Source organism: Nylanderia fulva, unplaced genomic scaffold (assembly GCF_048542155.1).
Source record: "Nylanderia fulva isolate GAGA-0341 unplaced genomic scaffold, ASM4854215v1 Scaffold15, whole genome shotgun sequence".
Classification (NCBI taxonomy): domain Eukaryota; kingdom Metazoa; phylum Arthropoda; class Insecta; order Hymenoptera; family Formicidae; genus Nylanderia; species Nylanderia fulva.
The window spans coordinates 313154-329122 of record NW_028189730.1 but is presented as its reverse complement, the minus strand read 5'-3'; the positions used below and the strand labels follow the sequence as shown (position 1 = coordinate 329122).

At 34.8% G+C, this 15969-nt stretch overlaps 1 protein-coding gene and 1 long non-coding RNA gene across 8 annotated transcripts in view; one reads left to right on the top strand and one right to left on the bottom strand.

The window, feature by feature from the left end:
- LOC114935864 (uncharacterized) overlaps positions 1–15969 on the bottom strand; it is a 237976-nt gene that overhangs the window by 14615 nt on the left and 207392 nt on the right. The window lies entirely within an intron of this gene.
- p120ctn (adherens junction protein p120) overlaps positions 1–15969 on the top strand; it is a 42818-nt gene that overhangs the window by 11881 nt on the left and 14968 nt on the right. For 2 of the 7 annotated variants that reach the window (XM_085480443.1, XM_085480442.1), the window contains exons 2-10: positions 7246–7323; positions 9078–9119; positions 9217–9346; positions 9681–9966; positions 10504–10632; positions 11664–12283; positions 12750–13137; positions 14780–14797; positions 15350–15663. In XM_085480443.1, coding sequence (XP_085336569.1) covers positions 7292–7323; positions 9078–9119; positions 9217–9346; positions 9681–9966; positions 10504–10632; positions 11664–12283; positions 12750–13137; positions 14780–14797; positions 15350–15663 — 1959 coding nt within the window. In that variant the 5' untranslated portion in view covers positions 7246–7291. The remainder of the gene's footprint in view (positions 1–7245; positions 7324–9077; positions 9120–9216; positions 9347–9680; positions 9967–10503; positions 10633–11663; positions 12284–12749; positions 13138–14779; positions 14798–15349; positions 15664–15969) is intronic. The other 5 variants (XM_085480446.1, XM_085480444.1, XM_029308764.2 and 2 more) reach the window with 4 other exon arrangements.

The following is a 15969-nucleotide window of genomic DNA, read 5'->3' as shown; positions in this document are numbered from 1 at the left end:
ACAGTTATTCATTTGAAGATAAACGTCAGAGAGTTCATTGAAACGGCGATTATAGCGTACGTGTGTGAATATGTACACAAAAAGCTCGTATATAAAAGTAATACAGTATATAAAAAACTCAGAGAGCACGTCAAGATTTTGTTCTGTGAAAAAATCCTGGTATTAAAAGATCTCTATTTTTGGACCGCTTTTTCACACGAGTGACTTTAAATAAGATAAACCTCATTAACACTCGTGGATAAAACTCTCAATCTCTTTCTTGTTTCTTCAAATTTACATTTCCAAGTCTTCTGGAATCGAAGAGTCCGCAGAATTCAAACAAACATTTGGACAACGCGTCAACGCCGGGATTTAAATACCGAATAGGAAGTTGGCGTCAATTTTACGTTAAAGGGGAGATATATTGAAACCGTACAACGACCCTCGATGTGGGGGTGGACGTCGACGCTGCTGTCGAGGAACGCGATGGAGAGAGAAAGAGAACCGGACTTCGACAGTGCCGGCATCGATCGCGAGATAGTTCCTCGAACGTGCGATTGATTGATGGTATCCCTCGTGCGCGCAGTGCGAACTCAATCGCACCAGGGAGAAATTCTGGATGAAAAACCCTTTCCGATATTTTCCCTTCCGTGCGATTTTCCAGCGATAATTATAAGCAGCTAGATCCATTCCAGGGTGTCCAGCAGACTCAATGAAAAAAAAACAGATAAAAATCCTTAAAGTTCGCCAGTAATAATTAATAAAAATCTTTCCTCAATGGTAAAAGTCGACCAAACTGGCAATCATTTATTGTAGACAATTAGTTAAAATACAACGTTTCGGCTGTCATTGTTTTGTCTCGATTTTTTAACGCGTAGTGACTAAGATTCTTGCTAACTGTTAACATCTTTTTATTTCTTGCTTACTTCTGTCAATTTTACATTGTTCATTAAAACAATGGTGAATGTTGTCGGAGGTATGCAGTGAATTTGATTTACTGTATTAATTTATTTAGCATTTACTTTTGATTTACTTGAAAAGGGCTGCAATGACAGCCGAAACGTTGTATTTTAACTAATTATCTACAATAAATGATTGCCAGTTTGGTCGACTTTTACCATTGAGGAAAGATTTTTATCAATGAAAAAAGTTTCCAAGACCAATTTTATTTTTTCCCTGACTTTTTAGTATTATTTTTCTCAAATATAGAATTTGCATATATTTATATGATAAATTAATTAAACGTTAAATCATGAAATCCTTGAGATATTTTTGCCAACGATGAAAAGGTTCGGAAGTTAAAACAAAAATTTAAATCAATTATACAATTTGCATTATGTATACGATAATCGAAACAAACATGTCACTATAAACTATTTAAATAATCACCTTTTTTATTTATATTAAATAAAACCTTTTTTATTTTATTAAAATTACACGACGATGAAAATATAAATGAACGAACACGCTGTAGGTGAATTGATTTTTAACAATACAGAAAATTAGCGGAGAGTCAAGGAAAAGTTTATATTTATTTAATAAAAAATTTTTAATTATCGAGACAAATGTAGAATAATGTGAAAAAATCCAGATAAATAGTAAAATTTCCTGACTTTTCCTTGACAATTCCAGATTTACAAAATTCCCTGACAATGCCCGATTTTCCAGATTTCCCTGAGATATATTTAAAAAATTTTCTTCTGTAAAATTATACAGGGTGTCTCAGATTTACCGTACCACACGTTAATGGGAGATTCTTGAGGCGATTTGGAGATTTTTTTGTAAACTAAGCATTGTGAAACTAAATGATTAACAAAACTACACTTTTTAGGTAATTTCAGGTAAAGTTTACTTTAATAGAATTTTAATTTCAGGTTTAGTTACAAAGATACGCGATATTAAAAATGGAAAATATTTAAAAAATGATGACCTTCCTCGATATTTTCGCTGAGGAAAAATCGTCTTCAAAGGTTGAAACACTCTGTATAATTCTTCTAGCAAAATATATTAATTAATTCTGAAAATTAATTAATGGACCGAATAAAACATTTGTGTATATCTGTACTCTAATATATATATATATTTATATTTATTATAAATATTGATGTTTTGTAACAATATTTAGACTAAAATTCTCAATAAGTTAATTAATTTGTCTCGTTGATTGTGTGTCGATTATATATGAGTAATTTAATTCCATCCGATAATGGTAATAGAATAAAGTAAAGGGAAACATTTATATGCCGCGCACGACATCGCGTCCAAAAAAATATTTACCCGTTTGCGTATTCATTTCAGCTGATATTTTCACGCTTGATTATAAAGAATCGGGTATATAAAGAAAAAATGTGTATCGGTCAATTTTCTGACGCGTTTTCGATACGGTGATTTTTCGTCAGGCCTCATAATTTGTACGAAAAATTTATGGAAAAGAGCGAATAATCGCGAGAATTTTCGAGTTGCATTTTCGGGGGTGCTTATCTATACATAACGGACAGCTCGAAACGGAATAGATTGCTCTTATCGAGCAAGCTCTCGCGCGTTATATAGTACATCGATCACCGATATAATGCGTGACGGTCGCGTTTTTTTTTCTCTTTTCCGAGTTTTGACTCGACCAGACCGAGAAGAACCGAGATTTTCCCCGTGTTTTTCTGTGCAATTCGCCCGACAATCCTGGAACATACAATCCGAATCCGTTACACGTCTTTCGCGCTGCCAATTAATCCTCCACGTGCATTTCGTTCTGATAAAAAATGGGAAAAAGAGAAGAAAGTAAAGAGATTGTCTGTAAATGGTGTGCTTTACAACAGCGAAGAACGAGAATAAAATTCGAAAAGACGAGATACTTTTTGACACGTTAAATTCCAATTTTCCGAGGAAAACGAAATAACTTCGCATAATGAAATTTTTCTATAAATTTAATTACGCGTTTCGGTACAGAAATACTATAATTTATTATAATTGTGTAATGAAGCCTTTAGCTTTTATTGTTAGTAGAATAAAGGGCAGGAAAGAAAAGGGTATGAATATCGAAGGAGAGGAAAACCCAACATGTGCAATAGTACTCGTAAACGAGACACTGACTAATGAAATATCAACAATCAACGATACTGTGATATCTCAAATACATTCTCGTGTTTATTATCTCTCTATCTCTTTCTCTCTCGACACTTTCCCGACGTGCACTCATGGTCACTCTCACGATGTTATTTCGACACTCGTTCTTTAGTGACTAACTCTAGTATTCGTATATACGTGCACATATGTGTTTTTGTTTCCACCTCTTCCGGAATAATGGCACGCGTTGCGTGAACAAGGCCATTACTCTGTTCAGTTTTTATTCCAGTTTTAATGTATCAAAGAATTAAATATTTCAAAGAGAAAATTAATGCTCCTGTGGTTTATGATGAAAAAATTTATAACATAATTTTTCATAATTAGATACAAGATTTAATTATATTTGTTGAAATTTTGAGATAACATTGTAGCGAAACATATTATATTTTGTCTCTTGAAAAAAGTCAATTTAAAATTTATTTTTATCTCGGTTATAAAACGGAGATGAAAGAATAAAAATAAGCTTCCGACCCATTTTGAAGATACTCAATGTTGTCACGAGAATTTAACGTTAACGCGAAGAAACAAGGGAAAAATCGTACGAAAGAAAATCATTACTATATATCTGGCCTTTTTCGCAGCCGCGAGATAAAGGCGCGATTACGCGAGTCGATACGCGGATCGGTGGACTATTTCGCAAATGAGATCTAAGAAGTCGAGGGCGAAATTACATGGTAGGATATGGCGGCCTTTCGTGAATATCGCATCCCTTTCTTTCCTTCCTCCCCTCGTGTGTAATTACGCGATTGTATTTACATACGTGCGTCTCGCGTCCATTATCGTCTCGGTGAGATCTTTATTTTGCATTCGAACACTCATACACACATTTTCGCGCACTCGTTAAGGCACAATCGGCCACATGCGAGATATCGCACAAAGACCGGAAAAATACAAATTTCTAAGGTATATCGTAACGCGTGCGACTTGATTATTGCTATAACTGCAGTGAGAAAAGAATATAATAAAGAAGCGAAAGAAGCAGTCTCCTTTCTCTTCTTTCCGAGAGACAAACTCGGGAAAAATTCAGGTGACCTAGAATTACCAAATCGTCAATTCGTTCAAAGTATCCTACGGGGAATATCGAAAGCCGATCTTTAATTTTAAAACAAGTTTCCGATGTAAATATGTAATTTGGAAATATGTATGTAAAGTTGCGAAAGAAATATTGAGAATAAAATCGAGATAATAATTTAGATTTTTTTAACTTTTTATTTGCAAATTGAGATCATTTTTTTTTATCATTTTAAAATGCATATAACTTTAAATAAAAAATTTTCTAGAACGCGAGTTGAAATGAAAATTTAATTCAGAGCTGATATTTTTGCCGAGATGTCGATATGAATTTAATTAAAAATCTTCGACTAGGTGGCAGTTGGTCATGTAATTTTTCATGGAAAGATCGATGAAAAGAAATCTTACAATAGTCAGAGGAGTTTCAGAGGATTAGATGAGTAGTTAAATGATTTTCGATCACGAAAAAACGTGTTCTTGTTCTAAAAAAAGAAAAACTTAATATATCTATACTAGATTATAGTAAAAATCTGTGGCCACGGGCGACAAATTTTTTATTACAGTTATGCATAATCGTTAATCGGATACAAAATATCAAGAGAAGTAAATTTTATTGAACAAAATGAAAATCGATAGTCCAAAGTGGGTTATTAAATCCAATTTAAACAATTTTTCGATTTCCGAAACGCGAGCTGTCAAATATATATTACGAATATTAACTTTTAGAATGGATTATATTGAAGTACGGTAAAATAAATCGTCGCGATCCGGACTGTCGAAATAAAATGAAAAATCGATTGTTAAATCCCATGCATAAAAACTGCCAATCCAAAAAAGAATCGTCAAAACACTAACCTGGAGATTATTAACCCAAAGTAAATTATCAAATACAACAAAGAGATTGTATTGAAACTGATTATCAAACGTAATAAAAAAATTTGATACAAGCAGATATTTCATTTTCGCTATTTTACATTAATTTCGTAATATTTTATATCATTTTTTTATAGTATTATATGAAGCTTTCAAATCTCGCAAAAATAATCTTAATAAATCATACATGAATTAAAATATTAGAATATATATATTTCTTATTTATACTAACATTATAAAATGCACTTATTATTTCAATAAAAATGAATATCACACACTAAATAAACTAACAATAACATATTAGACAATTAATTTTTTTTTCTTTGTCCCTGCCATGTTATTTCCCATTATCGTTCGAATGTGACAGTAATTGCTTTCCTATCATTACAATGACATGCGAGCGTTAATGGTAATTTTAAATTACTAATGCCGTGTGGATATTTGACGTAATTAACTGTTTCACGAGGCAAGCCGTTGGCCAGAAAGATGTATAATTGTGCATCACCGCGTCTATTATTTATTCGTGTAATTAATATCTTTTCGGTATAGAAAATTTTTGCGTTACGCAGTTATCGGACCGCGTCCATCAGTGACAATTTTTCTCCCCCTTTTACCTCGGGAAGGCGGGGATTGCTTATTCTCTTCTCGCGTGTCCCTTTCCGTTTCCGCTTCCGGTATATCCGAGCGCGATTGTTAATATACCGAGCCGTTTTATCAATTCACGAGAATTGTCGTCGCCCGCTTTGATCGCGTTTGTATACGCTTTTATAATCCCCATATACATATATATCCTATAATCTTTCGCTGTAACGATAAAATGAATCTTTAAGTATTGTGCATTCGTTGATCAGCGAAAATTCTAGTATTTGCACCGCAATTTCCAAAGTTATTGACAACAAATAATTTATTACACATATCAATTATCATAATACTCATAAAATATTAAAATTTGTAATGATATGCAATTATTATTTATATACGAAAAAAAAAACCAACAAATTAATATTCGCGTTGATCCTAGGATTATTCTGCAATTTTACTATATAATATGAACATCTCCATATATACTATAATAAAATAGAATAAGCCACACGATACATGATGAAATTATGACGCTTATCAAAAATCATAAATGTATAGAGTACGGTTTAATTACTCGAAAAATTGCGAAATCGCAACCATCGGGCAAACTAACTTTCGAGGCAGGGCGTACGTTTGTAAATGAACGCATTATAATCGCAAATTCATACGGAGTGTAGTTGCTAATGTACATTTGCTCAAACGATAACCCGAAATGGGATTCGTTATTTTTCCACCGGCAGCAAGCGGTGTTCATTTTCGCTGTCAGCAATCAAGTACTCTCATTAATAAAGCATTTGGGGCATAAATTAATTATCGTTCCTGCGTGCTCCCTATGCGGCCCCTCTCGCCCCCATTTCCTGTTTTTAGTTTGACTCTCGCATCCCCGCGGAATACGAAATACGGATTTTATTGGTCCTCCCCCGCGATAACTCGCTCGATTATATTCGAAAATCGAGCTGCTCCATTTTCGTTTTCGAAGTCGATAGTTTCTCCCCAGAACGATGTCGCTCTCATTTCGACTATTTTCGCGATTCCCTTTTTTTATCCAGCAATCGAGTTATCTCGGACGACACGATTCCCAAAACGACCTTTCTCTCCCAATGAACGCTAATTTTTGTAGCCAGGCCGGAAAATCCGCGGTAAATCGAAAAGCGTGATAAAGAAGCGCCCGGGCGAGAAATTAATCGAGTTCGGAATGGACGCACGAACGTGTTAAGTGGCGAATTAAAAGGATTTCTCTCCGCCGCGCCGATCAGAGAAATATATTATTATACGATATACGTCAATAACTAATTAAGGATTACGGCATTCGAATCAATTTTCAAGCTTTGCGCGAAGAATAAATAAAGAATTCTGATAAATGGATAAGGAAAGACTAACAAATTATCAATATTTTATATCTATTTAACACGATTAAAATAAATGGCTTAATTGTCGATTTTCATAAAAATTATATACCTCTCTCTCTTTCTCGACATTTATTGATATCGAATCTTTAAGGCGTGCAAAAAAAATTTATGATTCATCCTTATATTAAACTGATAAGAAATTGCGATTTACTTATAAATATTAGATATAAAACGGATAATCTTTACCATTTTTTTTTCCTAAGAAAAGTGTGTAAATAATTATAATGATTTTTTTTCTCTTGAATTAAAATTATTAATTTTTTGCTTTCAGAAAACATCACCCACTGCTCGGGAGCAAGAGACACAAATCAGCTGGTATGTCAAATAATCAGCTGGTTGACTCCTGTCTGTAAGTGTCTTTCTCTATGTTAAGTAAACCGATGGTAGATCACGACAGATTTTTCACACGCTTCCTCGATAAAAAGTTAACGTGTTATATGTATATCATATTTCATCTCTTAGTGTTGCTCGACTTTCTACATCCATAAAAAGCATTCATCGATCGCCGATAATCTTCTCCTATTATATTGTATTATATTTAAAAAATTTTTCGGATATTTTCGGTTCTTTCTTTCTTTCTCTTTCTCTCTGTAAATTTCTTGGATAATTTGTTTCTTATTTTGCTTTAAGCTCCGCGTAATTCGCAAAGCATTTTCTACAGTAAACTCCAGTTTTACTCTCCGACGACTTTGACGTCTATTTTCCTTTGCGATAATTCAGACATAATTACGAACTTGCTTAACATGGGAGATTAAAAAGGTTTTGGCGCGATAAGCTTCGAAACTACAAATAGACAATAAAGTCTCATTTCCCCGTGGAGTTTTGATAACTTTAAAGGAATTTGCGGAATCTTAATTTCAAATACACCGTTAATGAAATGTTTAATATTGAAAGTTTCGAGATGAACGCGTCCGGCGAAAAAGACAGTTACAATGACATTATAACGCAAGTGGCGATAAGAAACGAACAATTTTGTTAATCGTACGAATAATCAACATTAGGCTGGTGAATCGCCGGATCGAGCAGAGACAGGAGCACAACATAACTCGCACTGAGATCACGCAGAGGTGACTAACATGCATTAATCATGTGGTTACTCACGCTGAAACTGAGCGTACGATTAATTTCATCGCATTAATTATGATAAAACGAATTTTCTCAAATTCATTTATTCCTCGTAAATATATAAATGATAATTTACACGCAAATATAATATACAAATGCATAAATTTATTATATTACATAATTTTCGTATACAATAAAGTTGTATGAAATTTCAATTTCATGGTAATGAAAATTGTTACTGTATTATCACTGACAATCACTCTCCGCGACGTGCAGTATAACGCGATTTTATATCACGTGTGCAAATCGTTACGGACAACGCTTTTCTAAATTGCGGTGCAGTCTAATTAGTACTAATTGGCCCAACATTGTCGCGTAATTTCTAATAACCCGCTAAAACCATAAGACGTAACGCGACGCTTTCAGAGTGAGTAACTTCGCCATCATCGACGCATGTTTGCGCAATCATTAGCATGCCAGGATGACGCGACAGCAAGAAGGATGCTTAGTGCAATTAGTAACATTCTCCTCAAGATTATTATCGTGCCTAGTTGATGTGTATGCGCCGTTTTGTTTCGCTTTGTTTCGTATACTTATTGTTTGCTTTTTATTATCCACCTACCAATCATGAAATATTTCTCCCATATGCTATTCCAATTTAAAGTCGGTTTTTCTTAACGAAAAAAAATTAAGAAATCTCAATAGTTGCATATTCTCAATACATTTGATCGAAATTAATATTTTTGAGAAAGAACTTTTTTCGTTAACGAAAAATCAATCTTCAATCCATTAAAAAATTATACCTATCGATGTTTTATTTCACCTTGTATATATTGCGTGCTTGTTTAATCACTAGTTTTTAATTTCAGATATTAGTAAAATATTGCTACGTAAAGCTATATAATGCCACTATAGCTTAGAATAATAGAATTCCTGTAAAATTTGTGCAGCTTTGTATATAGTGTGTCGTGTACTAAAATATTGTTTCTTTTTATAAAAATATTTCTAGCGAGTCTAAAGAGAAATATTCATTTTCAGACGCGTCCTACAGGAGAAAGCTCCCGACATGCCACAATACACGTAAGCGTTCTATTCTGACCATAGTAATTTTCGATATCATGCAACGTTACATACGCACTTTCGTCGACTCTCGTTTCTCTGATTTGTCTGCTTGTAGCGGACAGGGCGACACGGATTACCATGGGAGTAACGGACAGGCGGACACCCACTCGTTGCACTCGTCTCATCTGTCCGTCCAGGAAGATCCGCTGCTCATTCGGACTCATAAGCAACAAACTTCTCAGCAAGTAAGATCGAATTCCATGAATTCTCTCCAATCGCTTATTGTACGCGAATAATTTCTTTTTTTATCAATTTTAGAGTTGCATGCGTTTTCATTGCATTTAATTCACTAGCATTCATATATGCGCTTTTAGTTTTGAATGTATATCGCTCGAAGGCGGATTTAAAGCTCGGTTAACTTTATTCGCCGAAGTCGAGATTTTTATTGCTCCGAGTTTCGAAACGACTCGTGTACACCGATACGCGAAAACGGATAGTATATACGCGGCACGTTTTACGCTCGGGGAAAAGTCCCATTGAGCAGAAAGAGATTATATAACACGGTGTGCGCTTCCTCAGGTGACGACTGTGACGAAAGTCGTGCGTGAAGTTTCCCACATGGAGCCGGATCCGGGCGCGGTCAGCTACATGTCGGTGCCGCTAATGTCGCAGGACTATCAACACGCGGATCCGCGCTACCCTGCGGACCCGTACATGGTCAGTTTCGATCATTACGACCCGTACCTGGGCTACCCGCCGCAGCCTGCAGGTTATCCGGGGCCTCATGGCATTTACATGCCGCGCTCGCATTCTCCGCACAGTCCTCATAGCCCGTCGGAGCACAGTCGTGCTTCCCCACCACACGGTATGTAGCCGCAAATACATTTTTGCCATTTTTGCCCTCCTCTCGGATATATCGATGCGAATCGTCATTCTCTGCTCATTTGCGAGTTTATTTGCAAGCGGAGTAAGCAATCAAGCTTCCTTTTTTTAATTGGTCAGTCGATCAATATTCATAACTTTTTTAAGTTTAATTAATAGCAAAAACAGTGTGATCGGATACAAATTTATATTGAAAATAATTACTTTAATAGCGTTTCAATTAAAGATAAAATATTAATTTTTTCATATGAGAATGATAAAAATATTTGTTTGACTGAAGGGTGTTATTATTTCAAACAGCAGTCTTTAAAGAGATATATCAGAAATTCTTATTTTAAATGTACGAGATAATTCTCGTGGCGTTTAAAATATTGTAATATTTTAACGATCCTTATATATATGAGTTTAAATAAAAATCGCTGTCGCTCGAGATATCGCTTAAAGATTACAACAAAATCCATAACTTAGATGCTTCATCTATTTAAAATGATAACACAATATAAGTGATGGCTTCTTTCAGCAGAATATATGCGCAAGGGTGCGCCCTACGTGGAGGGTAGCTATAATGATATCGACCCTGGCTTAAACCCCGCTTTACAGGACCATTATCGCATTACTCCGAGTCCAGGTGGGCCCGGGGATCAGTATGGTACGTATAGAAATCGCAACAAGTGCGATACAACATTTTTATGTTTTCCATGAAAGTGGCTGAAATTTAATTCCAACTATTGCCAATGCTTACGCAGTTGGATTCGTGTGATATGCAAAACTGTACGAGGAAACATGCCTCGTCGTCACGAGACGTCGCATAATTCACTTTGATTATCTCTCGCTGTTCTTGTTATTTTATGTTCACTTTAGATCGAATCAGCAACACGTGGAATATAGACGAACGTTCTCAACATCCTTATGATGGAGTTATTATTGTACATCTCCCCCAGTTATCTAACTCGTTTCTATCTCTCTTTATCTTATTATTTTCTCTTTTAAATATTGAAATATATAATAATGAATAAAATATACAGCTCTTCCCCAAATGTTCATTAGAATATGATTTTTTTATAAAGTTAATCTATATATTTTATTAAACGCATGATTAAATTTTAATACGATACCATTTGTCACGATTATTACGTAAAACCTGATAGATATCATGTGAGAGATCATTTATGGTATAATCTACCATAATATTGTCTTATATCTATCACACTTTACGTGATAATCTGTATGGTATATAACATTATCTTTTAATTCCGACCTGTGACATATCGTTTTAATTCTGTCTCTTTAAATTTAAATAGAAAAATAATATGATATATTTATAATATATATCTCTATAATTAAAATATAATTAATAGCATTTAAAAAATGATTAAAATTATTGATGATTAAAAAAATAATATAAATAAAGCCACATAGAATATAACATGAGAGAAAGAGAGTCAACAATTAATAATATTTAAGACATATACACGTACTATATTTCTTAAAACGAAAATACCTCTCAATCCGCGTTATAATCTCTGCCAATTACCCGCGAAGATAAGCAGTTATCGCAAAGATAACTCGAGTGAATGATGCGAGAGCACCGTAGTCGAAGGAACGACTTCCCGATAGAGAGAACCTGCGTTAACGTCAGATAAAAGGAAGCAGTAAAACCGATTGCGTGTTCGATTTCAGACGAGAGCAAAGTGGCCTACGGATACGTGTCACCGTCGCCATACGGGCCCGTCGGGTACGGGCCCACCGTGGGGGTCGGACCAGTTCCGAGCGACGTGCCCGGTTACGAAGAGGGTCACCCGGGGGTGCCCTTGACGTCGGGCGTGCCCCCCGGGATCTTCGAGGACGAGGTGCACCTGCAACGACTGCAATCGCGTCACCCGATGGTGCCCGGCATGGCCAGCCCGCTCGACGACGATCAAAAGTCCATGCGCTGGCGGGACCCGAACCTATCCGAGGTGATTGGCTTCCTCAGCAACCCTAACAGTATAATCAAGGCGAACGCGGCCGCCTATCTGCAACACCTGTGCTACATGGACGACCCGAACAAGCAGAAGACGCGCAGCCTAGGCGGTATCCCGCCTCTGGTGCAGCTGCTGGATCACGATACCTTGGACGTTTACAGAAACGCGTGCGGCGCCCTTAGAAACCTGTCGTACGGTCGTCAGAACGACGAGAACAAGCGCGCCATCAAGAATGCCGGCGGCGTGCCGGCTCTTATCAACCTACTACGAAGAACGTCCGACGCGGATATCAAGGAATTAGTTACGGGCGTACTGTGGAATCTTTCCTCTTGCGAAGTGAGTAATCGCTCCTTTTATCGCATACCGATAGTTTTGTGTTGGAACTTGTCGTCTTTCTCTAACAGCACGTATATCCAAATAACGTTCAAAAGATATCCAGAAGACGTGCGGAGGATGTTCGATGTCCTCTCGATATCCTCTAAACGTTTTTCGTGTATGTTGTGCTGTTTGGGTTCCATTCAAGCTCTTATTCTTGTTCTATTATTATTCATACAGGGTCCCATAGGAAAATGCTGAAACTAATCAGCTGCAGTTATTGAGGAAACAAAAATTGTGTTGAAAAGAATAAAGTCTGCAGTTTTTAATGGATATAAATAAAATATTTATGATATGAAAAAATGATAGTTTCAGCAGTTTTCCTACGGGGCACTGTACAATTAAAATGTGAAGAAACGAAATTTTACTAATTCGAACTTGAGACTAATATTAAAGGGAGTCGCTAATTTTTGATGCACGATTGCAGGATCTAAAGAGGTCGATCATCGACGACGGTGTTACGATGGTGGTGAACAACATAATAATACCTCATAGCGGCTGGGACCCGAGCTCGCCGAGCGGCGAGACCTGCTGGTCCACGGTCTTCAGGAACGCGTCGGGCGTCCTGAGGAACGTCTCCAGCGCCGGCGAATACGCGCGTAAGAATCTACGCGAATGCGACGGTCTGGTGGACGCGTTGCTCTACGTGGTGCGCTCGGCCATCGAGAAATCTAACATCGGTAACAAGATCGTCGAGAACTGCGTGTGCATCCTGAGGAACCTGAGCTATCGCTGCCAGGAGGTGGAGGACCCGAATTACGACAAACACCCGATACAGTCTACGGTGCAGAACAGGGTCACAGCACCCGCGAAAGGTGAGATCGAGAGGGATATTTTAATTTTAATTATACGTAATCCGAAGTCAGTTTTAGACAATCTATGAAAGTTTTAAAATGCACAAATATTAGATTAAATCTTCTTTTTAAAAATAAAAAAAACTTGAGTTTAATTAGAGAGGTTTATCCAAATTTAATCTCTCTTGAGTTGAAAAATATAGCAGTAAAGTTTTCATAAACTATTCTCACAGCGGTTTGAATTCATACAATTTATATTATTTTTAATTTTTTTTTGTCTCTTTCTGGTAAAAATTATAATCGAATTATATTATCATATAAAAAATGTAGATAAAAATTATGTCTTACGTACGCAAGACTTTTTAATTTTATCACAAATATTGGAAATTAGAAAAACGCGATTAATTAAATTAAAGCTATATAAACACGCAACTAATATTAAGTTAAAAATTATTTTTTTGTGGTCTTGAAGAATCGCGTTAGATCGTTTATAATCCTTCGTTATATTGAGAGTGACACGTGTAAAATAAAAAATATACAATTAAATTTGCATTGTCGATTGTGAACGTACGTACTACTTTAAATAAATTGCAGAGAGAGGAAAAATATCTTAACAGAGAGTATCGCTTTTGGAACGAATATGTTTTTCCGCAACATGCACGAGTCTCCCTCGGTATGCATGTAGATGCAGATTACCGTATATGTATGTGTATGTGTGTTGTATAAAGACCGAGAGGAGGCAAATGATTCACCCCTTAAACCAACCATGAAATTAGATCACAGGGGATACACAGCTTCTCTGCTGCGGATACTTTTCTAGCTATTGCGCGAAACTATCATGTAAAATATGTAGCTTCTAAATAAAGTTAATTATCTTATACTAAGTTTTTATAATTATATAAAATTTAAACGGTATAATTTGTCGAAATTTTATTTAATTTTATACGTTTATAATCATTTTATAATTATGTAAGTCTGATTTTTTTTAGACTTTTCTGTATTTAAAGTTCTAACTAAAATACATTTTTTATTTAAAATATTTACGTATGGAGCCCATCAAACATTTATGATTACTCTTTTAGATAACCAACATTACTTCATGAAATTAGAAATTATAGTTAATCCTATCATACACACGTATTCACAATTTAATATTTTACGGTGCAGTTGTTGTAGATAGTTAGTTTATATAGTGTATTAAATTTGATTAAAACTTTTGGATCGATTTACCGGAAGTTTTCAGGTGGCATGAGGACAAAATTTACTCTAGAAACCGTAAATAACGTACTTAGAAAAGTGACAACAGAATAAAACGTTGCAATCAAGAGATAGTTTGCGTAGATATAATTTTGTTTCAAGATACCTTTTAATTTATCATCACATTATCTGATTTGATTTCTATCGATTAATTTGCAGTTTACTATTTTTGGAGCGAATACATATACAGTGTGTCCAGAAATATATAGACATAAAGATAATCCTGTATTTTGTTTATCTTATTTGTTTACAGATTTTATTTTTTACCTTCTTATTTTTTAGATAAATAGTCCATTATATAATACGAATCCTATAGAAATTTTTTTAATTTAGTTTATGAATCTTATCAATTGTTTTATGAATCCTATAGTTCAGCATGAATTAAACTGTGTTTCAATCTTTTTAGCATACAGTTTATGTCAAGGTAAGCCCCCTCTTGAAATTCCGTCGATAATTAGTTTTCAAAGATATAATTGTCGCATGCTTTGCGTTGTTAAATCGTAAGCTAAATTTATATTTTTCCTATAAATTTGTTTTTTTATTTTAATTTTAAAAGTAATTATTATGTTTTCAAGCAATTTATATTTCTGCATCACACTGTCTATTTTTCGCTAAAATTTCATGTAAAGTTATGATAAATTAAACGAGCTTGTTGTAAAAGTTTACAATTTCGTTTCTTTTATTGCGTAGATATTCATTTATTTTAGTGGGCTAGCTAGATAAAAACTTAGAAATATAATTTCAGCATTTTAGGAACACATGAGTTGAACTTTTCGTAATTCAGTATTGCTTAATATTGTTCTTAATATTGAAATATCGTAGAACAATTAACAAAATAATAATAATAATTCAATACAAATGAATATAATGTAAAAGAGAGAAGAATCGATAAAATATATTCGACTCTTAATATCTTTTAAATTTTTTATATATATCTTTAAATTTTACTAATACTAATTTTCTATTCTTTGCTTAGGTGAGAATCTGGGTTGTTTCGGCGGTAGCAAGAAAAAGAAAGATGGTCAACCGGTCCAAAAGGAAACCACCACGTCACGCACGACAAATCCGCGAACCGAACCAGTCAGAGGAATGGAATTGCTCTGGCAACCGGAAGTAGTATCGTCGTATCTCAATCTTTTGCAAACGTGTTCGAATCCGGAAACATTGGAGGCTGCAGCCGGGGCCTTGCAAAATCTCGCCGCCTGTTACTGGCAACCGAGTATCGAAATTCGCGCAGCTGTTCGCAAAGAAAAGGGCCTTCCTATATTAGTGGAACTCTTAAGAATGGAGGTATAATTTATCGAATATTATTACTGCAATATACAATATATGTAGGAAGTTCAAATCATTGAAATGCTATATATACATTCACGTACACGAAATTGTAAATTAAATCAATAATTAAAATTAAATCGAAATACTTTTCTATAAAATTATTAAATATTATTTTAATTATTCATTTATTATTTATATCGTGTATGATAATCATTTAATATCTATCGTTCTACACAGATAAAAATTTCTTATACATTTTATATATACACTTATATATCTTTATATCGTAATTATATTGGTATTATACCGATAAAAATGATT